General features: G+C 38.3%; 1 protein-coding gene across 19 annotated transcripts in view; it reads left to right on the top strand.

Annotated features, from left to right (window-relative positions):
• The window catches only part of adgrb2 (adhesion G protein-coupled receptor B2), a 350,264-nt gene that overhangs the window by 311,490 nt on the left and 15,347 nt on the right, over window positions 1-23,427 (top strand). For 9 of the 19 annotated variants that reach the window (XR_007186356.1, XR_007186355.1, XR_007186357.1 and 6 more), the window contains 7 exons: window positions 2,699-2,797; window positions 5,569-5,740; window positions 11,768-11,860; window positions 13,789-13,828; window positions 14,006-14,020; window positions 14,898-15,634; window positions 19,387-19,422. Coding sequence is in view for 16 of the 19 variants with exons in the window: in XM_048201541.1 (XP_048057498.1) it covers window positions 2,699-2,797; window positions 5,569-5,740; window positions 11,768-11,860; window positions 13,789-13,828; window positions 14,006-14,020; window positions 14,898-15,634; window positions 19,387-19,422 (1,192 nt within the window). In the remaining 3 variants the exon portion in view is untranslated. The remainder of the gene's footprint in view (window positions 1-2,698; window positions 2,798-5,568; window positions 5,741-11,767; window positions 11,861-13,788; window positions 13,829-14,005; window positions 14,021-14,897; window positions 15,635-19,386; window positions 19,423-23,427) is intronic. The other 10 variants (XM_048201538.1, XM_048201535.1, XM_048201546.1 and 7 more) reach the window with 6 other exon arrangements.

Genomic DNA, 23,427 nt, shown 5'->3' with positions numbered 1-23,427 from the left:
TAATTGATTTGCCTTTTTTTCTTCTTCTTCCTCTTTTCTTTTCCTGAAATGTTTATGTACAAGGGAGATCAATACATGTTGGGAGCTGCAATGGCTAACTATGGATTTTTCAGCTAGTGGCTTGTATATAAAAATGTCCCAGTGTTTAAATTCAGTTTGACTCATTTCCATATTCACACTCTCTCATGCTGTCTTTCACATATACTGTATGCAAGTATGCAATGTGGAAGTTCTGTTTTTAGTGGCAATCTTCTTTTTTTTCATGCAGCAAACATATTTGGATTTGCTCATATTTTGATTTTAGGGGTTTGTCAGTCTCTAATCCCAAGTATTAAATTTTGTCACGTAACTCTTCATGCTCTGTGGTATGGACATGAATAATACCTCAAAATATGTGGGTAATTGGGAGGGGGTGTGCTATTACTTTTCAAAGCAAAGACTACATCTGGCGGGTGACACAAAAGACCTCAAGGTGGGATTCAAACCATATCTAGAGACCAAAATATCAGAGAGTTTGGAGTGAGCCAGTAAGAAGCCACTCAAAACACCTTAGCAACTGCATAGCAATGCCCTAGCAACCACCCTCAACACTCTAGGATCATAGCAGTGGGTTTCACACAGGCAAGCATCACTCTATTTTCTTTAGAAGGATACTAAATTTAGTATTTTGCTTTTGTTTTAAGGTTGTGTGTGTGTAAATGAGTGTGTCCACTGTGTTGTGAGCTGCTTCTGCTCTTAGTTGCTGACCCTGAGTGCCCCGTCATTTGCATATTTCAGATGTTCTAAGCACGTTCTCCAACTCAGCGACATGAAACTGTCTTTTGTTACCTTTACAGTTTCAATCAGCCTCTCAGAACACTAACATAAAATACTACTAAAATTGGAACATAATGCTTTGATTAACAATGGTCTAATAATGCACAAATAAAGAAATGTGAGTCAAGTGTATGTAAATTCAGTGAATCAGTAGATCACCTAAAGCACTAAAACCAATACCAATTTGATTTTACACTACACTATTTTCAAAAAAAAAAAAAAAATTATGTATTTTGGCGGTTCATTTTCATGGATCAATATGAACAGGGATCCCTTTAACAATATTGTCGTCTGTACATGAAACCTTTCAAAATCGTTGTCATGTAACTGTACCCTAAATAACTAAGTATGTTTATAAACACAGTGCTGCCCAAAATACTGTAGCAACACTGGCTCAACCAGTAGTGTGAGTTTACAGTAGATGTACAGTATATACACACTAGAAGTTAAAAATTTGGAATAATTCAGATTTTTTCATGTTTTTGAAGTCTCCTATGCTCACCAAAGCTGTATTCATTTGATATTGTGAAATATTATTTCAATTTACATAAAACGGTTTGAATATATATTTAAAATGTAATTTATTCTTGTGATAGCAAAGCTAACATGATGATTTGGTGCTCAGTTATTATGATATATTATTTGTGTTTAATTATTAGTTATGGTTCTTAATATTATCAATGTTGAAAAAAGTTTTTGCTGCTTAATGTTTTTGTTGAAATCGTGATGATTTTTTCCCCCTTGGATTTTTAATGAATAGAAAGTTCAAAAGAACAGTATTTAATTGAAATATATTTTGTTTGTCTTTGATTGTATTATTACTATTATTATTATTATCTTAGTCTTATCCTTGAAATAAGAATAATGTACCTTAAAAGTAAAATTGCGTAAGATTTAAGATATCAAGATTTTCTTAGAATGTATTTTGAATACAAGTGTAATTTGTCTTGTTGTGTTTGATTTGGTGTTAGCATAAATTTCCTTTAATTTAAACATTTCTCCCAATGGACCAAGACAAAATACATTTGTATTCACATATTCATACATACTTTATCCATTTTTACTGACAGAAATAGTATTCATTCTCCTTTAAATCTTTAGTGCCACTTTTACACCCCAGATCTTTATGTATAAAGCTGAGGGGGATTGTAACTGGGTTCATTAAAAACTGAACTTCCTGGTTAATGACCTGAGGGAGACCAACCTGGACGTGCTGATCTGCTTTCTAACAATGCTTAGACAAATCAGGGGATCACGAGCCGTATCAGGTGTGTGTGAGTGTGTCAACAGTGAGAGACTATCCTTCTCTTTATATCAGTCTTTCTCCTGTTTTCACACACAAACACTCGTATAACACACACCCACTTCAGTGAGCAGCTGAAGTAGGTTAGTCTTTGCAGCTCCCATCTGCTGATTGTTAATGATCTGTGGTCGTATTCTACTGTGTTTCTCTTCATTTTATCATTTTCCTGCCTTCATTGTCTCTTTCTCACACACACACAAGCCACTTTCACGCTGTGACATTCATTACAGAACTCGCTCTGTCGTTGCTGTTGTTCATTGCTTGATGCTGTTCTCTTTTCATTACTTTAATTTTGTCTTTCTCTTTCTTTTTCCTCTCTATTATGTGTTCCCTTTCCTTATGTACTTGTTTTGTTGTCATTATCCAAATATTCCATTTGCAATTTCCCTCCAATCTGCATTCATCCTTTTACCTTTGTGCCGTTTGTGCGAATTGGCATGAATGTTGGTGTATGGATGGATATTTATGAGTGAAATTATATTCCTCCCTATCTCCCTGCTTTTGTGTGTCATGTCAATCTCTTTCCCATGTGAATATATGTATGTATGTGTGCGTGTGTGTGTGTATTGGGTCCTGAAGTCCACCGTTGGAAGCGCGTAGCAGGCTGCTCCTGAAATGCTCCAAGTGTGGCGTGATCTCCAGTACCGCCCTGTCCAGCTCAACCGCCAGCAGCGCCATGTTAGTTTCATTCCATATTCTCTCTTTGTCTCTTACTTTCCTCTCCATATCTTTCTTTTTTTCTCTTTCTCTCTCTAGAGCCCAACACTGACAGTAAGAAAAAGAAACTCTTCAAAGAGCCACCCTCATGTCTGCACACTCCAGAACTCATTTTTTTAAATCTTTGCTGAGAAATTCCCTCAAAGACGATCATTTAAGGCATTACAATATTGGAAATCATTGAATAGACATTACAAAAAATGTCTTTAGACATTCATATTTTTTATTCGTCAAACATAAAGAACTACAAGTCACAAAACATGTCGCAATTGAGTTAAGTGTCCAAGGCAGATTTAAGTGTCATTTATTTAGTGCATTTTGTTGTTGTTTTGCTTTTGTTGTTGCTTGTTTTGTATTTTGTTTTGTTTTGTTTTGTTTTGTTTTGTTTTGTTTTGTTTTGTTTTGTTTTGTTTTGTTTTGTTTGTTTGGTTTGGTTTGGTTTGGTTTGGTTTGGTTTGGTTTGGTTTGGTTTGGTTTTGTTTGTTTTGTTTGATTTTGTTTGGTTTTGTTTTGTGTGCATATGCCAGTAGACATCTTTGCACTGCAAAAACCCTGTTCTTAAGTATTTTTGTCTAATTGTGTAAAATATTAAGACTTGTTATTAAAAGATTGTGTCTTTGATTTGATACAAGTGTGTTTTGTCTTGCCACTGGCAAATTATTTCACTTGTATTTAGTACAAAATTTAAAAACAAGTGAAAAAAAAATCTTCCACTGCATGACAAAATACACTTATATTCAAGATCCAGTCTATGACTAAAAGTCCTAATATGTTAATGTTGTAAATTTAGTTAATTATCTTATTTCAAGGGTTTTAAAATATTTTATCTTGAAAATCAGACAAAAATATTCCTAACAGGGCTTTTTGCTGTGCTGACTGTAGACTGTTGCAAAAACATTGGTGCAGTAGTACACATGCATCCCTTATGTACATGACAGGAGCGTTATATTATTATATTAATTAATAAAAAAAAAAAAATTAATGTGTTAAATTGATAGCCGTATCAAAAGCACAAATACATGCACATACACACAAACACGGTGTGCTCTTTGAAGAGGTAAAGAACCAGAGTGTGGATCAAGGGCCACCTCTGATTCTTTTGGCTTTGGATAAATTGGACTCGTCTCCTCTATTTGCTGGAGGGAGTCATGTTATTGAAATGATAATGAAATGAATGATATCGCTTCTCTGTTCCTCTTTCTCTGTCATTTTTTTTTTCTTCCTCATCTCATTCTTGCTGTCTGCATTTTTTCTGTCTCAGCTATCTGAGTGTAAATATTGGGCATGTGTGTGTGGCGCCATAATACAGCTTCCATTCATAGAAATTAATGAAGAGAACTTCCTAAAGGAAGTTTGGTTGGACCATGTCCACATGATCCCACCGATTACATCATTTTCTCTGAGACCAGAGTTCCTGCTCCACCCAAACCCCATGCTTTCTCTCCACAGTTAGTTAGGGAAGGACACTGAATTTGAGTCATGCTATTTTACATATACCAAGTCAACCTTGTCTTCCTTTTTCTGCATTGCTCTTATATGAGCATGAGAATTCATTTTGTCTCATTGCTAATGTCCGTCCCATCACAGTCACACGCAGGAGACTGAGTCAGTGCAGCGTGAAGATGTTAAATTGATGCCCAGCTGTGGTGAGCCCTTGCTTCGCTGAGCTTAAGCAGACAAGTCCATACTGACACCTAATATTTATCTAAATAGGCTCTGCATGATGCAGAACCAAAACACTCCTGTAGGATTAGCAACATGTTGGAAATCTGTTAGGGTGTGTTAGCATGAGTGCTCAGCATTATGAACACCAATTATTTGTCTGATTTACAAACAAACTGAGAGTGTGTCCTAACCGGATTGACCATGTGTGTCTGTGAATTGAAGAAAAAAAAAACAATAATTGGTTACACTTTATTTCAGTAGTCTACTTTTGACATTCTACTAACTATAAGTAACTTTGCAACTACATGTCAACTAACTTTTATTAGAGTGTTAGTAGATTGTTCAGTTAGGGTCAGTAGAATAAGTTGACATGTTCTTGTCAGTAGAATGTCTGTTGGGAAGTGTTAGCAGATATTAAGTCTACTAACACTCTAATGACTGCTAGTTGACATGTAGTTGCAAAGTTACTTATAGTTAGTAGAATGTCTGAAGTAGACTATCAAATGGACTATCTTTGCTTGATCATGTTTCATTCATTCATTAAAATGGACAATGATAACCATAGTTACCTAAAACAAAATAAAAATGAATAATTTGTGAAATAAAATAAAGTAATGCTGGCTTTAGTCTGTTTGATGATTGGTGGCTCATACCAAGTTAACGCATGTTGAGTGTATTCATAAATATGGTACCAAACTTGGAAATCTGCTACATATTTGGTAATTTGGTAATATAATTTGGTTACCGTGGTACTTTTTTAAATATACTCTATAACTACTCAGTATGTTGCATACACAAAATGTAGCAACCACTTGATCTGGGATATCAGGTTTTTAAGTATTACCACTAATTGCTCATACATTGACGCTGTATTGACACTCAGTTAAATGCCTGTGCTGTGCTGTGCTGTGCTGTTCTTGTTTCTAAACCTCATCAACGCTCCCATAGCTTGACTCTAATCGTGATAATAGTTGATCTTAATGGCTAATGATTCCAGGTGCAGTGACATCACCACCTTGCTGCACAGAGGATGAAATGTTATTTTGTTCTGTACTCTCTCTGCATAGGGCATCGTTATGGAGCTCTTGTGTGGTTCTCCCTCTGTTGGCACTCACATGGATGTCAGCTGTGCTGGCCATCACAGACCGCCGATCAACCCTCTTCCAGGTGCTCTTTGCCGTCTTTGACTCAGTCCAGGGATTCGTCATCATCACCGTGCACTGTGCCATGCGCCGAGAGGTCAGTGGGTTACTTTTTTTTACAACCCTAATGCTGAATGTAAGATGACACTGAGGTCCAGTGAAGGATAGAAGCAAAATTTGTAATAAATGTTCTTAGGGATGTCCGAGTGAACATGTTATCTTAGGATATTAATTTAATATAGTATTAATTGTATTAAATTAAAATATAAGTTTGCCGTCAGTAATATTTTTTTGTCAATCAAGATTTTTATGAATTTATAGGATGCACTTAATTCATCATTAGTTCTTTTCAACGGTCTATTCAGCCAAAAATGGTAATGTGTGTGTGTGTGTATATATATATATATATATATATATATATATATATATATATGTGTGTGTGTGTTTAATGTGATTTAACGTGTTAATTTAATTATTTATGGAAAAAAATGATGCGTTAATACATTTAACATACCCACCCGCACCAAATCTAGAGCCTGAGAGCCTATAGAAAGCAGTTAGAATGCCCCGAAAATTTAAGATATCAGGGCAAAAATGCCCTTGTATGCCCGTCTCATATTTATATCATATGATTTATATCACAGGAGTAACAAGCGCAATAACACACGAGTGTGGTTATCCCCAATAGCACAAGTGCAAATGTATATGATTTTATACAACAGCTCAATAATGTTAATGCTGTGTTATATTAGACACAGTATTGTCTGTTTTGCTCAATTTTGCCAACAAAAATATTACCATTAAGCCAGAGCAGAACTGTTGTGTCTCCGAGCAACACACAGCAGTGTTTATGAATGAGTCCGCATTTTGAACGAATCAATGACCCATTCATAAAGAGCGCCATTTACTTCATTCATGAATGAATCAGCCATTTATATGAATCGAATGAATGAAAGACTCAATGGCTTACTCATTAAGACATTTAGCGCCACCTACTGGCAGTTTTAGTTTCTTATTTAGAGTATCGTTTCATTAAAAAATAATTTCATATTTCCATATTAATAATAAACCCATTAAAGGGATAGTTCACACAAAAATGAAAATTCTGCCAACATTTATTCACCCTCATGGCCATTGAAGCCTACTTAATGTGTAAAAAAATTATGTTAAAGCAAATAAAACATTTCTTTCTAAAGCTAATTTTTGTTCTCATTTAACACAACAATGACTTTAAATTATGTTTTGGGGATAATTTCTTTTGATGCGCGATTAATTTACAATGCTTGTAAACGCTTGACAGCCCTTTTTTATATATATATGTGTATAAGTGACATGTGAAGGCGACGTATGGTAAACCCATTTAACCCATCGAAGTTATTGTACGCACATTAGAAAGCATGAGTAGTGAACACACACACAAACTGCAAACCGTGGACACACACACCCAGAGCAGTCATTTTTGCTGTGGCGTCCGGTGAGTGATTGGGGGTTAGGTGCCTTACTCAAGGGCACCTCAGTCATTTCCTGCTGGTATTGAGAATCTAAACTACAACCTTCGGGTTACCAGTCTGACTCTCTAACCATTAGGTCATGACTGCCCCAATTATGTGTGTGTGATTGGCCGTAACAGTATAAAAAAATAAAAGTTATACTGCCAGTCCTAGAGGACAGTCAGAGGTGTATTTAAATGGAGATTGCAGCAGGAGTTTTATTTCAGTCCATTATTTTAAGGTTCACTTAGGAATGAAACTTGGCTTAGATTGCAGACACAATCAATTTTTTGAAATAGCATGCACTGCTTTCACGTAATAACGGGTTGATCTGAGCAGCCATAAATAAATCATCTTGTGAGTCAAACTATAGTCACACTGTAGCCAAAATGTGACAGTTTCAACTCTCCACCATGTACTGTGGTAACTTGGCTGACTTTCATGTATCTGGTAAATCAAAATATGCTGATGGAGTTTGAGAAGGGAGAGAAAAAATCAGTTCCAAATCGCTAAGCCATATATGTTAAATCAATATCGCAAAACCAACGGATTAGAGTAAAATAAATCCTGGTATTATTTTAGTAAATATATGAAAATCCCTGGCAAGGCTTTGATGTAATCCCTAATAGCTTTAGCAAAACAAGAGAGTGGAGTGGAGTTTGTGCACCGGATCCTTGCGCTATATGCAGTTTGATGTGCGAATTACACTTTGAAATGGCTGAGGCAACAATGGAAAGGCAGCATTCATGATTAGCACAGGCAAATGAGTGGGGGACTAGTTTGTTCTCATGCATTAGTGAAGATAGAGAGTGTCTAGAAGGCATGCCATCGGCTGTCACTCTGATACGTCTACAGCTTTGACTCAGCAGACAGTCATCCATAAACAAACTCTGAGAATGAGACCGTCTCTTGCTCTGTGTTGCGAAACAGCCTAGTGTTCCAGCACATCGTAATTTTAGTAGTGGGGAGGGAGGCAGACTGATTACATATTCCGGTCTAGGCCAGTGAATAGTGTTGCAGCATGATAACTCATGCTCAGTTGAATAGAAAGAGAAGGGATTTACTAAACAGTGCAGAGAATGTGCAGTCAATAAATAAAGTGTTTCTACAGCATATGCTTGATGCTATTCTGAGGACGCGAGTAGATTAAAGTGTCATTTGTTCAGCGTGTAACCTTTGCAAACCATAAAGGTCGTGGCAGATCAACCACTTGGGATGTGTACAATATGTTGTAGAATTAACATGCGTCTCAATTGTGCCCCCAGTGAACACTTTGTCTAGAGGAGGGTCTGACATCAGGCGAACCAAAGATGTTCTGTAAAGTCTTGTTCGTGTTTACTACCATTTAAAGGTTTGGGGTCAGTAAGATTATGTTTTTATGTTTTTGAAAGAAGTCTCTCCAAGTTGCTTGCTGGTGTGTTTTGGATCATTGTCCTGCTGCAGAGCCCAAGTTCTCTTCAGCTTGAGGTCACGACATTGTCCTTCAGGATTTTTTGGTAGACAGCAGAATTCATGGTTCCATTTATCACAGCAAGTCTTCCAGGTCCTGAAGCAGCAAAACAGCCCCAGACCATCACACTACCACCACCATATTTTACTGTTGGTATGATGTTCTTTTTCTGAAATGCTGTGTTACTTTTACGCCAGACGTAATGGGGCACACACCTTCCAAAAAGTTCAACTTTTGTCTCGTCAGTCCACAGAGTATTTTCCCAAAAGTCTTGGGGATCATCAAGATGTTTTCTGGCAAAACTGAGACGAGCCTTTATGTTCTTTGATTTATGTCTTGGAACTCTGCCATGCAGGCCATTTTTGCCCAGTCTCTTTCTTATGGTGGAGTCATGAACACTGACCTTAACTGAGGCAAGTGAGGTCTGCAGTTCTTTGGATGTTGTTGTGGGGTCTTTTGTGACCTCTTGGATGAGTCGTCGCTGAGGTCTTGGGGTAGTTTTGGTCGGCCGGCCACTCCTGGGAAGGTTCACCACTGTTCCATGTTTTCGCCATTTGTGGATAATGGCTCTCACTGTGGTTTGCTGGAGTCCCAAAGCTTTAGAAATGGCTTTATAACCTTTTCCAGACTGATAGATCTCAATTACTTTCTTTCTCATTTGTTCCTGAATTTTTTTGGATCTCAACATGATGTGTAGCTTTTGAGGATCTTTTGGTCTACTTCACTTTAATAATAATTAATAATAATAATTCCTTACATTTATATAGCGCTTTTCTGGGCACTCAAAGCGCTTTACATATTGAAGGGGGAATCTCCTCAACCACCACCAATGTGCAGCATCCACCTGGATGATGCGACGGCAGCCATATTGCGCCAGAACGCCCACCACACACCAGCTTATTGGTGGAGAGGAGACAGAGTGATGAAGCCAATCAGTGTATGGGGATGATTAGGAGGCCATGATGGACAGAGGCCAATGGGCAAATTTGGCCAGGATGTCGGGGTTACACCCCTACTCTTTTCGAAGGACATCCTGGGATTTTAATGACCACAGAGAGTCAGGACCTCGGTTTAACGTCTCTTCCGAAGGACGGTGCTTTTTGACAGTATAGTGTCCCCATCACTATACTGGGGCATTAGGACCCACACAGACCACAGGGTGAGCACCCCCTGCTGGCCTCACTTTGCCAGGCAGGTCCTATTTAAGTGATTTCTTGATTGCGAACAGGTGTGGCAGTAATCAGGCCTGGGTGTGGCTAGAGAAACTGAACTCAGGTGTGATAAACCACAGTTAAGTTATATTTTAACAGCGGGGGACAAGCACTTTTTCACACAGGGCCACATTTTATATATATATATATATATATATATATATATATATATATGTATTTATTTATTTATTTATTTTTCTGACAGTGTTTGATCAGTCGAATCAGAGTGCATTTCTAAGACATCAGTTTACACCAGTATTTAACTCTGTCCTCTTGTGACTGGATCTGCATCCAGATAGTATAAGAAAATCTCAGTTATTATGTCTTTGTTGGCAACAAGAGCTCTGATCTTCCCAGTTAGGAGACACTGTGCTTTCACTTGGTCATTCTGTAGGCGTTGTGGCCATAAATCTGTATGCAAATGAGTGGCATCCCGTTGCTAAGGCTACACTGTCGTCAGGGGAAACAGCATATCACATTGTCTTTTTTTTTTTTTTTTTTTTTTGATGAAAGGGAGTGTCTTCCTCCCTATTGTTGTAGAGTATATGCATTTGCAGTTATGTAAACCCTTCCTGCAGAAATGCAGACAGGCTCACTGCAATTTTTGTCACTCGGGAATATAAACTAACATCAAAGTTTCATGAGAAATTGCATATGGATGCCCTCTGTTGATTACTAAGCTAACTAGATTAAACCAAAAGATTCTCCTGAGTGAATAGAAGCTGCTAGTGTCTTTAGGATATTTACTATCATCATTAGTTCCATGTTAACATGACTGTGGGAAGATATTCACCCCTCTTATTCATTTTTTGTCCTTATAATGATATAACAATCTTTACCATTCTCACTACTGCTTTTATCCTTTCGGATCTGTGTTGACAGCATTCCAGTTTTCTGTTCTTTGTATTTCCCCCTCTGCTGGAACCCTCTTTTGTCTCTCTTCGACCACACACATCTCATTTTCTGAAATTTTTCAGAAACTGGGAGAATGACAACCCTAACATTAGTGATTGACACCTGCAAAGCACGGTCTTGACAGACAACTAATCTACTGTGGTTCCATTCATATAGCACAAACTAACCGAACTCACTCTCAAAATTCAACTGTGACTCCTGAAATTTTAAGGAGTCACTATGGTTATAAAATGCAGTTGACACTCTCTTTTATAGCTGAACTGTGTTTGAACACAAACAGGACTGACAACCATATTCTGCTGCTGTATGATTGTCTTTATAGAGGTTTGAAATTATGATGTTTTCATATTTGTTTGGTTGCTTTCTTGTTTTACCATATTGTTTCAAATATAAGACGACCCTGATTATAAGATGCCCCACCACCACCTTTTTTTTCAAAATGTACATTTTCAAAAAATTGTATAAAGAAAATGCTTTTATTTGAAAAAAAAAAAAATTATATCGCATATTTTTCATATTTTAAGTTTTGTATTGAAATTATGGTAAATACTGGAAAAATGTATGGATGATCACATTTAAAAATAACCACTTTTTGGCATACCATAAAAATAACCTGTAGCCCATCTGAATTATATAACAATTAGGCTATCCATCTCATAGTGAAAACCATTAAAAAAATTAATTAACAGTAGAAGTGAAATCTTAATGCAGTTTTGAAATCTGGGTACCATCTTACACTTTAAAATCATGTACGGCAGAAGTTTGGTCCTGTCAGCTAGGGACGCAAACATGAAAGTCATGCGGCTTTAAGCTTTTCTTTGACTGTTAGCATTTTCCGCTCGTGATCTTTTTATATTACACTCTGTTTTACGCGCATTTTGTGGGTGTATTATTGACAAGTAAAAGTATGGACCCTGCATACAAGACAAACCCGTTTTTCAGATGTAAGTAAAAACATTGTCTTATATGCGGAACAGTACTGTATATTCCATTCTTTTAGATTTAAATTTGAGCCTCTGTGATTTACTCTGGTTGGTACCCATGTCTTCCCACCTCAGGTGCAGGATGCAGTGCGCTGCAGGATGGGTGGCTGCAAAGACGACAGTGAAAACTCACCGGACTCCTGCAAGAACGGCCAGGTGCAGATCATGGTGAATAGCATTCCATTCCATCTCATCTCTCATGGGACTCTCAGAGGGTCGGCTCATCCTCTCTTAAACAGCATGGGCTACAGGGTGCTTGTGTTTCAAATGGGATTTGTATTGTAAATCAGAGCAGGTGGCTCGCCGAATACGAAAGACTATTACAGAAGGTTGAAAATCCTGGTCAGCTCCCAACTATGCACCTTTTTGCGCAGTTTCTAGTATTTAGATTGAAGTTGTACAATATGTGTTCAGTTAGAGACATAAGTGCTTGAAATCAGAAGCTTTTTGAATAGCATTGCACATGATGAAATAAGGTTGAACTAGTTATAAATAAATTGACAATATATAATTAAACTTTATACAAGAAAGCAATCAAGCACGTCAGTAACATATTTAGCACTTATAACCTTATGGGGCAATTTCATATCGCTTTTAAGCCCTTTACCCAGTGCCCTGCAGTGATTTGTTCATGTCAAAGACTAGACTTGCATGTAGCCATGGTAACTACAGCAGGAACTCTCCAATTGTGTGTGTGTGGATCGGTTTGGATGAGAGGGATCGCCGCCCCTGCAGGTCTGCTCCACCTTTTCACTTTCTCTCCTCAGCTCACCGCTCACTTTTCCTCTCTCTCTTCCTTTCTCTCCACTCTGCCTCTTTGCCGGCAGAGGTGCCCACACCGGCCCAGCCTCTACAGTCAGGAGCAGTGCAGCTCGCTCCGATATTCACCTGGGTGCTGCCAAGGCTGCCACCAAACCTGCCCCGCCCACCCTCCTCTAGCCTTGGCCAATCACAGTCACGGACACAGCCATAACCATACCCACATTATCCACCAGAACCACACTCAGGCTCTGAACCACACCCACCTTCTAAATCACAACCACGCCCACGGCCTCAACCACAACCACGTCCATGCTCTCAACCACACTCTCGACAAAAACCACACTCACACCCTGAACCACAACCACATGCATACACTCAACCACAACCATGCCCACGTTCTCCACCAGAGCCAGAGCATAGTGCTGGAGCAAAATCATATGACCGTACGTCTCCGAAATGAACGTGATTGCATGTGTTTGCTTTAGAGTTAGTGCTTTCAATGTTAGAGTGTAGCTGACAGCGTACTGTGAGCATATTAGCCTGCTAATTAGATAAGTGGCTAGCTGTCAGCAGATCTGACTTCAAGTTATGTAGTGCAAAGTAACTTAGTTTCAGTGGCTGTGTAGTAGAACTTTTGCATAGTCGCAGGTCTCTTTTCTTGCCTTTTCCTTCAACTTCAACACACAGGTATATGCATACATACAAGTTGCTCTCACTGGGAATACTAAAATTGCTCCACAGTGTAATGCCCTGACTAAAGCTTTGTTTTGAACTCCTTTGAGAGTCAATTCTTTTGGCAGCAATAGCCAACGCTGCATTCAAATGAAGGCCTGGAGTTAAAAAGAGCTGCTCTGGGATGGACATTTTCAGTTTACCCTGAGGGACGCAGTCAGTTTGCGTCCATTGTACTGTATCTTTTTTTAAAGGTCCTACCCTCTTTTGATAAAAATAATATGCTTTTGTTTGGAAAGTCAAGTCAAGCTGTGTCAGACTGCAGTATGCTAATTTATTTTCACTTCGCTTCATTGTAATTAGTGCTGGTGCTAAGGGATCTGCTTTTTATTGTAGAGGTGTTGCAGATGTGTTGCATTAAACTAGGACTTTGTCGAAATACTGTGTGGTGATTGCTAAAATGAACATTTTGTTTCTTTTTGATGGACTTAAACCACCATATACTGTCTGTAACTGCGCTCAGCTCCACCCTTCACCATACCAAAGCTGTTTGACTGTATGTAAATTATCAAGAAATGCCATCTATATAAACACTTATGGACAGCTTGTCATTTGTAACAAGCTTTAGTAATCTTTCCTCTGTCCTTCATTCACCTCAACAGACGGACTTTGAGAAAGATGTGGACTTGGCGTGTCAAACAGGTAAGTATTTCTGGACCCTCCGTTTTGCCTTTCGCTATCGCTGTCGTACCTCTTTGCTTTCTCTTTCTTGCACTTTCCTCACCGTTTCTTTCACATTGCCCTGGTTCTAATGCTGTTTAGTTAAGTTTGTTAATGTAAAGTTAACCCTGCACATCGTTGTCTCCCCCTCACTTGCAGAGAGAGGACACCCATGTAAGTCTCACTCTTAAGTTGGAACATAGTTTGTTGTTTTGCATAAATTGACATACAAAATGTGCATGTTTGCTCTTTGATTACCATACCCTTATCATCTTCAGCATACTAGGGCATTCATTTTAGCTTGGATACATTTTTGGTCAATTTTGTGGATGAGAAACTTCCATTATAATAATAATAACCTTACAAAATTCTAGTAGTTTTTAAATCAAAGGAAAGTTTTTTTCTTTTATGTGTAAGTATGTGACCTTATAAATGATGTATAAAATGGTTAGACCTTTACGGCTGATGGTTTTTCCCTTAGAGGTGCATGGCTTTGCCTGCTAACCCTACTTAATTCGACTGAACTCCTGCTGTAGGGACCAGCCTTTGCAACCGTCCAACTTTTGCATGCCGAGAATCCCAGATACTAACTCACCTGCCTGAAAAATGTTGTCCTTTCTTGCCCTCATCACTGCCTTCTGCACCCCTTGACCCTTTCCTGCTCTTCTGACCTCTGCATTGACACGCTCCATTTCTATGTAACTGAGCTCATTTTCCTTTGTCTCTTTTCCCATCATTCCCTCCACCGATCACATTCTCTCTCCATCCACATCTTGCTAACTCCGTCACTGCTTCAACCTCTCTCCAAAACATCTGGGTTCTATTCCTTTGGGAACTCCTGTGTAACCATCTTCTATCCCTCCCTTTTCCTTTTCTGTCATGTATCATTTCACCATCCAACTTTCGGTTATGATTGTTTTCTCTCTCTATGCTCTTTGCCACTCTGTCCATCTGTGTGATCTTGTGCACTCGACCTCTGCTCCTGTCTCTTTCTTCCTCCCCACTTCTGTCTATCTGTTCTCTTTCTCTCTTCCTTTCTCCCCTACCTCAGTCATCTTTAAGGAGGTAAACACCTGTAACCCTGCTACCATAACTGGCACTCTATCCCGCATCTCCCTGGACGACGAGGACGACCCCAAGTTGGCAGCTCATCAGGAAGGCGTTAATTTCAGCAGCCTGCCTGGGAACATCCCACCCCCTAACCTCCTGGTGCAGGTACCTGCTTTGGGTCCTTTGAATGAGCTAAGCGATCAGCCACTGAAGAAGGAGGTTAATGTGGAGCAACAAGGCCAGCATCAGCGATCCGGACCCATCTACCTGTGCACCGAGAGTGGGCTGGGTTGGGCCCGACCAAACCCTTCTTCCACCCAGGATTCAGCTGGTGGAGGTGGGGAAGGGGACTACATGGTGTTGCCACGTCGGACAGTCAGTCTCAAGCCCCCTCCTCAACCCCAGGATGAGGGGAAGCCCCTAAACATTACTGTAGATGACCCTCCCTTTCCTCCGCCCCCTTCACCTCTGACTCTGCATCCAGCTGAGAGCGAGGCATACCCCGCAGACTTTGCAGCTGTGGACCACATCAGCATGAACCTAAACCGCTCCTACGGCACGCTCAAACAGTTGCCGGCCCACACCGGGCACACGCACACCAACACCCACACCCTGCAGGTCAAGCAGAATCGTCCCTCTGTCCGGCAGATCCTCACCTCGGGAACGGTGGAGCGCACCAGAACCCTTCCCCGCAACCTGGGCAGCACCAACACCAGCCTCTCGGCTGGATCTTTGGAAGTAAGTAGGGGTTAAAGAAGGGGTTCATTCTTTCACAATATCTAGAACAACCGTAGCTTCTGAATGTCCCAAGGTATTTTGGAAACCACCTGTGGTTTGCAATTGAGGTGTACAACCTAGGAGCACAATAGTGCTGTAATCTCCTGCCATTCTTGCCAGGAAAAAGGGAACTGGGGACCACATAACACAAAGAATCATGCTGGCAGGAAAATGTCAAGTAGATCAGTACAAAAAAACAAAACAAAAAAAAAAGCATCACAGAGATGAAACCAAGCATGAATGCAATGATTGCAAACACACACCGACCTAAACACACAAACCCTAGAATCTTACCTAGCAACAGACAAATTACAATTAAAGGGCTAGCTCTCCCCAAAAAAATGAAAGTCGTCATTATTTACGTGTCGTTCCCAATATGTATGACATTCTTTCTTCTGTGAAAGATAAAAGAAGATATCTTGAAGAGTTTATTTGTACCTTTCGTCTATACAATGAAAGTCAACGGGGTCCAAAATAACACTAGAACCCATCGACACATTCCGCTGAAGAAAGAAAGTCATACATGTTTGGAATGACATGGGGGTGGGTAAATAAAAATTGTTGGGTGAACTGTCCCTTTAAGGTGTTGTTACAGGAGAGCAATACCTGTTACAGGAGAGCATTACCAAGGCTGATTTATCTTATTAGTAATGTCTCCTTTCATTTTGGGGCTGGATGATGGTACATCATCTGTAGTCCCCGAGACGCCATGCATACTGATCATCTAGCAACTCTCTCATCAGTCCGTCACAGGAATGCATTCAGGTGTGCCTTCTATACCCAGAGTCCCCTGTCAACATGCTGTTACACAACTTGGTGACTGCATCGGGGTGGATGTGTTTGTATGTGTGTGCAGTTGCGCTTCTCTCTATAATTACACTACAGCCCCACAAGGAGGGACAGCAGATGGTGAGAGAGAAACAGCCAGAGGAAGTGCCTGAGAGAGCCTGCATTCCTTCATTAAATAACACAAAACCTTCCTGTTCTGTCTCCTACACATAGTTCTTGGGGCTGGGGCAAAAATTTCTAAGTAAAGTCAGTTGTCAAACTTAAAGTCAACATGAAATTAGTAGATTCTGTTTCTGTTTTTGCACAGATAAAACAGTGTCCTTCATCAAAATGTAAAAACTTGCTCTGTATCTAAAACAAATAGTGCCTGAAACTCCAAATGGACGTGAATGGAAGTGCTTAAGCTTCACAAAATGTTGAATTCAGGAGGTCAAACAAAATATGTATTATTTTTGAACAGTGATGTTTGCTGCTTTCTAGCAATAAATATCATCAGTAAAATTATACATTTTATAAATTGAAACATTAAAAATAAAAGTCTATATAATATGATAACAATACAATAATACACCAGAATGGTGCATCATATATTGTACTGTAAGTGAGGCACGTAACTGGTAATCAGAGACTATTTTGCTTTAAGCTTTCGTTTATAAGGCATAGTTACTTTGGGGCCAAATGGCAATTGATTAACTTATATTTCCCATAAATGAAAGTTTTTGAGCATTTTCCCGTCCTTAAATACCTGATTCACTCTGAAATAAATCACATTACAGAAGTAAAATAGGCTATTAATTTCATGTTGACTTGAAAACATGCTTTTTTAATGCTTTGGTAGCTGACAACCTATGAAATACAGTAAATGTTTCCCATTCTTACTCTTCCTATCTCTGTTTCACACACTTACTCATAAGTGCCTATATTGCAGCAGGTTGTTAGAGTTTATATCATTTTGCATATCATTTTCATATCAATCATCAAGCTGGAAAGGTTGCAATACACCAGTTTTAAAGCTTTACTTTTCCTCTAAAGAACACACAGACTCAAGTTTGGCGATGTAAGGTTGGGGTCACAAAGGTTCCTCGGTATTGATATTTTAGTGGGCTTGAACACTCCGGGGTCTGTAGTGCTTTGGCTTCTTGTCACCTAACCCACCCAATGACACCTGAAGTAACTTTACTTTGTCAACAACTAACTTCTCTCACTTTAAACAAGGTACACAACGTGACTCAGTGTCATCCTCCCTTTGTGAATAGCAAAGTAGCATATGCCCAGGTCTTGACTGGTTTGTGTTCTGTGAGTTTGAGCTTGTGACATATTGCCACAGAATGTGTACAGACACTATTGGTTAACTGCATTTGTGAATGTGTTTTGGATAACTTAAACTCTTTTTTTATTATAGACTATTGCATCTCTTATATGACATTTTAAAGCCTCAATTACAGCAGGAAATAGAAATATTCTGTTTGCTTTTCAGATTCACTTACAGATGTAGGAAACCTCTCAAAAGTCCATGTGACACTTAATGGACCTTAAAGCTACAGTGCCAGGGTCCAAATTAATGCACAAAAGTGTGAATTAATGTAAATCGTCTTTGCCGTGTAACATATAGCCTATTTGTTTTAAGAATGATAGTCTTACCCTTGCCAATGTGTGAGCAGTTCACTATAGTCTATAAAGTCATAAAATCGTCTACTAAAGAAAACATTTGTTATGATTCACATGTCCTCAGACTTTAAAAGTTTAGATATTATGCAATTGATATATTACATCAGCGGTTTATATATTTTCCTACAGAACTCCATGTGATGTCACTGTCCTAATCCTCGTATTAAGTCATTAAAATGAAAAAATGAGGGGGGAAAATTGTTCCTCGCCACAATAGGTCTTCAGAATTGTGTGACAGTTGTCTTGTCACTGAGAGACACAGATTGGCTCATCCTGAATGTGTTGCTACACTCTTAGGTCATTAATGTGCTAGGAAAGGTAGCTAATCCCATTTTCCAAGGAAAAATATATATTCTCAAAGGATAACACTGTCAATTTTCGACCAGCTTTGACATGGAAAAAGATTCACATTCTTTTACATACTGTATACTACTATACTACACTTTCAGGGCTAATAAGAAATATTTATTGCCAGATGGTTTTCTCAGCTGACAAAAAAAGTTATTTTTGGACTCTGTACATGCAAATTGCACCATGCAGATGTGCAAACAAAAATTGTTGGAACTGAGCAAGTTCCTGCTGAGCAAGTGGTTTTTGCTGTTTACATAAGATTAGAGATGTTTACAAACTGAGACATTTATAAAATATTATGCCATTTTCCAAACATACCACAGCTTCTGCTGTTTACAGTATGTGCAGACGCATACTTTTATTTTAATATCAAAGGCTAAAATAATAATCACTGATACTGTTTTATGGAGGAAAAAATAGTTGCTAACATCAGTGTCAGGCCTATTGAAATGGTTGCCAGTTAAACAGCCTAAAATTATGTGATTTTATATATTGCATTAGATATATAATGTGGGAAGCACACATTACAGTATCTTATTTCTCTCAGATGACTTTATTTATGGTTTTTTTATTTTGTTTTTATTTTATTTTACATGGACATTTTTATTTATGCACACTGTAATGCTGTAACACTGCTGTTATGCAGTAAGACACCACCCCACACCCACCTGTGAAGGTGAATGGGGGTATTCACCTTCCTGTATGTTCATGCAAAAGTTCTGTTTGAAACCAAACATGAAAACACCCACTGGAAAAAACAGTTCAGTCAGCTGAGGTGTATAAATGCTCACTGCACCTGCATGAGACAAATGCGTCATGGGCGCCAGAGCCGAAGTTTACTCAGGTGCTGAAAGATGTGCACTTGTGATTGATGGTGTCTTCTCTCCCCCTCCCCCTTCCCCCAGAGGAAAAGAGTACGGTACTCTGAGCTGGACTTTGAGGTAAGACCCCGTCCCCATCTGTCCTTAGACTGGTGTTTGTGCTTTTGTCCAACATTAGCTAGAGATTTTAATGGACTCACAAAGGAGCCAATGATAGTTGCCGCTCTGGTGCTTGTTTCCCCCATCATGCATTTAGTATATTAGCAACAGTCCTACCCATGGCAGAACTGCTCATTGTTTCACATGCCTTGATTCCTTAGGCTTGTTCAGCATTATTTCAAAATAGGGTGACTACATATTCCACTTTGGCAGGTTTTTTATACATATATTGTTTTTTATTCATCATTTGTGTGTGTATATATATATATATATATATATATATATATATATATATATATATATATGTATATACATATATATGTTAGGGGTGTGACGAGATCTCGTGCCACGAGAGATTAAAATGTGACAAGATATCTCTTTGAGGTGAAAAGCTGTCTCATGATATTACCATGATGGAGTATGAGGGTGAAATTGGGATAGAATATGCCACCGCTATGTTTACATTACGCCTCCACTGTCGTTTTGCTTTTTATAGAAATAAAAAACATTTAATTCAGTTGGATAACGGTCGCTTCAATCCCATCCAGCTCATCCAACACAAACCGCAGAGTCGTACATATTGCAGCAGGATTCAGAGTTCACTGATCACGTGACGAGATGGCTGACAAGACCATGGCGGAGGATTCGTTGCCCAACAGAGCCTAAGCGTCTGACAAATGTCTTAAATTGTAAAAACGCACGCTCAGCACAGACGCTCACAGAGTACGCACGCGAGGACGCATTCAAACATAATTTCAATACCCCGCATTTTGAAAGTGGCTCTCTGATGCATGCAAATATCTCCCAGTTTGAAAGCTGTCGTAGGCTAGGCTGTGTAGTTGTAACCATCTCTTAGCTCTGAATCATATTTGAAGAAAAATGTGGCCTCTTTTTGCACTTTGAATATTCAGAGAGTTCTTTGACTTATTGTTTGCACTTAATAAGGCTAAGAGAAAACTTTTTTTATTTCTATGATCAGTTTGTGGAAAGGAGATCAGTTAGGAGGACAAAAGTTGTAGAGGCTTACAATTCATGTACAGTAATGTCTGAAGAGACTCGTATGAAATCATACAGGAGAGAAGCCAGTCAGTTGAGTTTGTAGCAAAACCTTTTACAGTGCTTGAGTATTGTTGTCTTTTACTGCATATGATAATTCATAATCAGAAAGTAGAACTGAAATGACATTCATTACAAGATGATTAGTTAAAACGTTTCAAATGCACCTGAAGACTATTTTTCTAGTCATGTATTTCATCGAGGATTTCTTAAAAACACTGTAAAAATCTCATCTCGTTCTCGTGAACTCAATCTCGTGTCTCGTCTCATCTCGTGAGCTGTCTCATCACCTCTAATATATATATATATATATATATATATATATATATACATCTTTCCTGTTGTCCAAGTAATAAGTCCAAGTAATAATAGTAGTAGTGTTACATTTACTGTGGTTTGCATTTCAGAAATCTGCTCACCTTATTTCAAAATGACATCTTTGATATGTCATCAAAATGCGTGTTGTATAATGACTAAACATGACGCCACATGCAAGAATGTTTCTGAATACAGAATAATCAAGGCTGCAGAAACACTGAAACAGTGTAGAGCTCTTTAAGTGTGGAGTGAGTGGCATTAGTGTGTGTGAAAGAGATAAACGGCATAATGAGACGAGTAGAGATTGCACGTGTATGACTGAGGCAGCCTGGGGGGCACCTCCATGGAATGATCAAATGGCAGGATCCAGCAAATCTCCAGTCTAAAGCCTCTCAATCCATTTTTTTCCAGAACACATTTGTGTGCTTTTAAACTAGCTGTTCTTCAATTATGTTTGAAAGCTTAAGTTAAGTTATGACTGGATATTTGCTCTCCCGTATGGAGGCTTCTTCTCAAACAGAGGTATGTCTTGTTACTAACACATTCAGATGCTTTTAGAGCTTCATAACCTTTTTCATCCTACTCAATACTGCATGAGATCTCCCTCCTGTCCCAATAAATAAATTAGGGTTGTCAGGTGACTAAAACAATTTTACATTTTTGTTGTTACAGTGATTCATTTCAAAATGCAGATTAGCTTTACAATACATGGAAATGCATAATATAATTTGTGGTGCATTTAGTTTTAATGAATTAAAATCCTCTTTAAAAAGAAAACAAAATATTCAAATGAAATCTGTATTGTCCTTGTGTACAAATATAAAATAAATAGTCTCCCAGCCCGATTAAACAGCTCTGTTTTGCTCGTTTGGAGTTTGCTGGTCAGGCTGGATTGTTGTGTGCTGGCGCTCATATTCTGACTATTCTTTAGAATTCGCACTGAGCAGAATGAATTTAAACAGGTAAATGTGTTACAATTTAAAATGTATACAATTTAAATGTTTTCTAGTAATGTACATATTTAAATACGGAAGAGGATTAGGGCCGAGCAATAATAAAAAAATAAATAAAACCATCTTGAGATTAAAGTTGTTAAATTTCGAGAAAAAAGTCGTTAAATTTCGAGAAAAAAGTCGAAATAAAATGTTGAGAATAAACTCATTAAATTACGAGAAAAAAGTCTTTAATTTTCGAGAAAAAAGTCATTAGATTATGAGAACAAATTCGTAATTTTAATGACTTTAATCTCAACATTTTATCTCGACTTTTTCTCATAATTTAATGACTTTATTCTCAACATTTTATCTCGACTTTTTTTCTCGAAATTTAACGACTTTTTCTCACAATTTAGTTTATTCTCAACATTTTATCTCGACTTTTTTCTCGAAATTTAACGAAATTTTTCTCATAATTTAACGAATTTGTTCTCGTAATTTAACGATTTCTTTCTTGTAATTTAATGACTTTATTCTCAACATATCTCAACTTTTTTTCTTGAAATTTAACGAGTTTTTTCTCGTAATTTTCAGAGTTTATTCTCAACATTTTATTTCGCCTTTTTTCTCGAAATTTAACAGCTTTAATCTCAAGATGGTATTATTTTTTTATTATTGCTTGGCCCTAATCCGCTTCCATATTTAAAGGATTAGTTCACTTTCAAATGAAAATTAGCCCAAGCTTTACTCGCCCTCAAGCCATCCTAGGTGTATATGACTTTCTTCTTTTCTTTCTGATGAACACAATCTGAGAAATATTAATAAATATCCTGACGCCTCCAAGCTTTATAATGGCAGTAACCAAATGAGTATGAGCTGAAGAAAGTGCCTTTCGTATTCAAGTTACGAAGAAAGTGTAAACTGGTGTCGCGTCAGTTATACTTTTACCGTAAGCTGAATAGGGAAGGCATAGTACGTAATGTAAGCTTTTTGAATTGTAAGTTTTAGACTTTCTTCGTAAGTAGAATACGGAAGGCAGTCTGGCGGAAGCGACATATTTTACTTCTTAACTTGTTATATATGGAATTTTTTTTACACAAAAGCATCGCTTAGCATCAGAAGGCCTTTATTGGATGGATGGATGTGGATGGAGACACTTTCTTCAGCTCATACTCGTTTGGTAACGCTTACTGCCATTATAAAGCTCGGATGTGTCAGGATATTTATTAATAATTATTCAATTGTGTTCATCAGAAAGAAGAAAGTCATACTGTACACCTAAGATAGCTTGAGCATGAGTAAAGCTTGGGCTAATTTTCATTTGAAAGTGAACTAATCCTTTAACTTTGGTAGCCCTAAAATAAGTAGATCTGTTTACTGAAAACAAAAATAATCGGTAAACAAGTTCAAAATTCCATTTTTGCTTAGAAATCAACACCATCATATGGATGTTGAAAGGTTAAAGAAAAACTGTGTCATGTCAGCTCTGTGTGAATACCAGCTGTGACTACAAACAAAGTCTCTGAGGCAAGCCATTTCACTCGGCGACCATGTTTGAAAAGTCTCTCGGGCAGCTGTTTCAGACAGTACAGCTTCAATATCTTTGAATGGGGAAACATCAAATTCTCCAAAGCTGTTCACCAAGCTTACCGTTAAA

This window comes from Megalobrama amblycephala, linkage group LG9 (genome assembly GCF_018812025.1).
Source record: "Megalobrama amblycephala isolate DHTTF-2021 linkage group LG9, ASM1881202v1, whole genome shotgun sequence".
NCBI classification, from domain to species: domain Eukaryota; kingdom Metazoa; phylum Chordata; class Actinopteri; order Cypriniformes; family Xenocyprididae; genus Megalobrama; species Megalobrama amblycephala.
The sequence above is the reverse complement of the archived record's forward strand: the minus strand, read 5'-3'. Positions and strand labels throughout refer to the sequence as shown.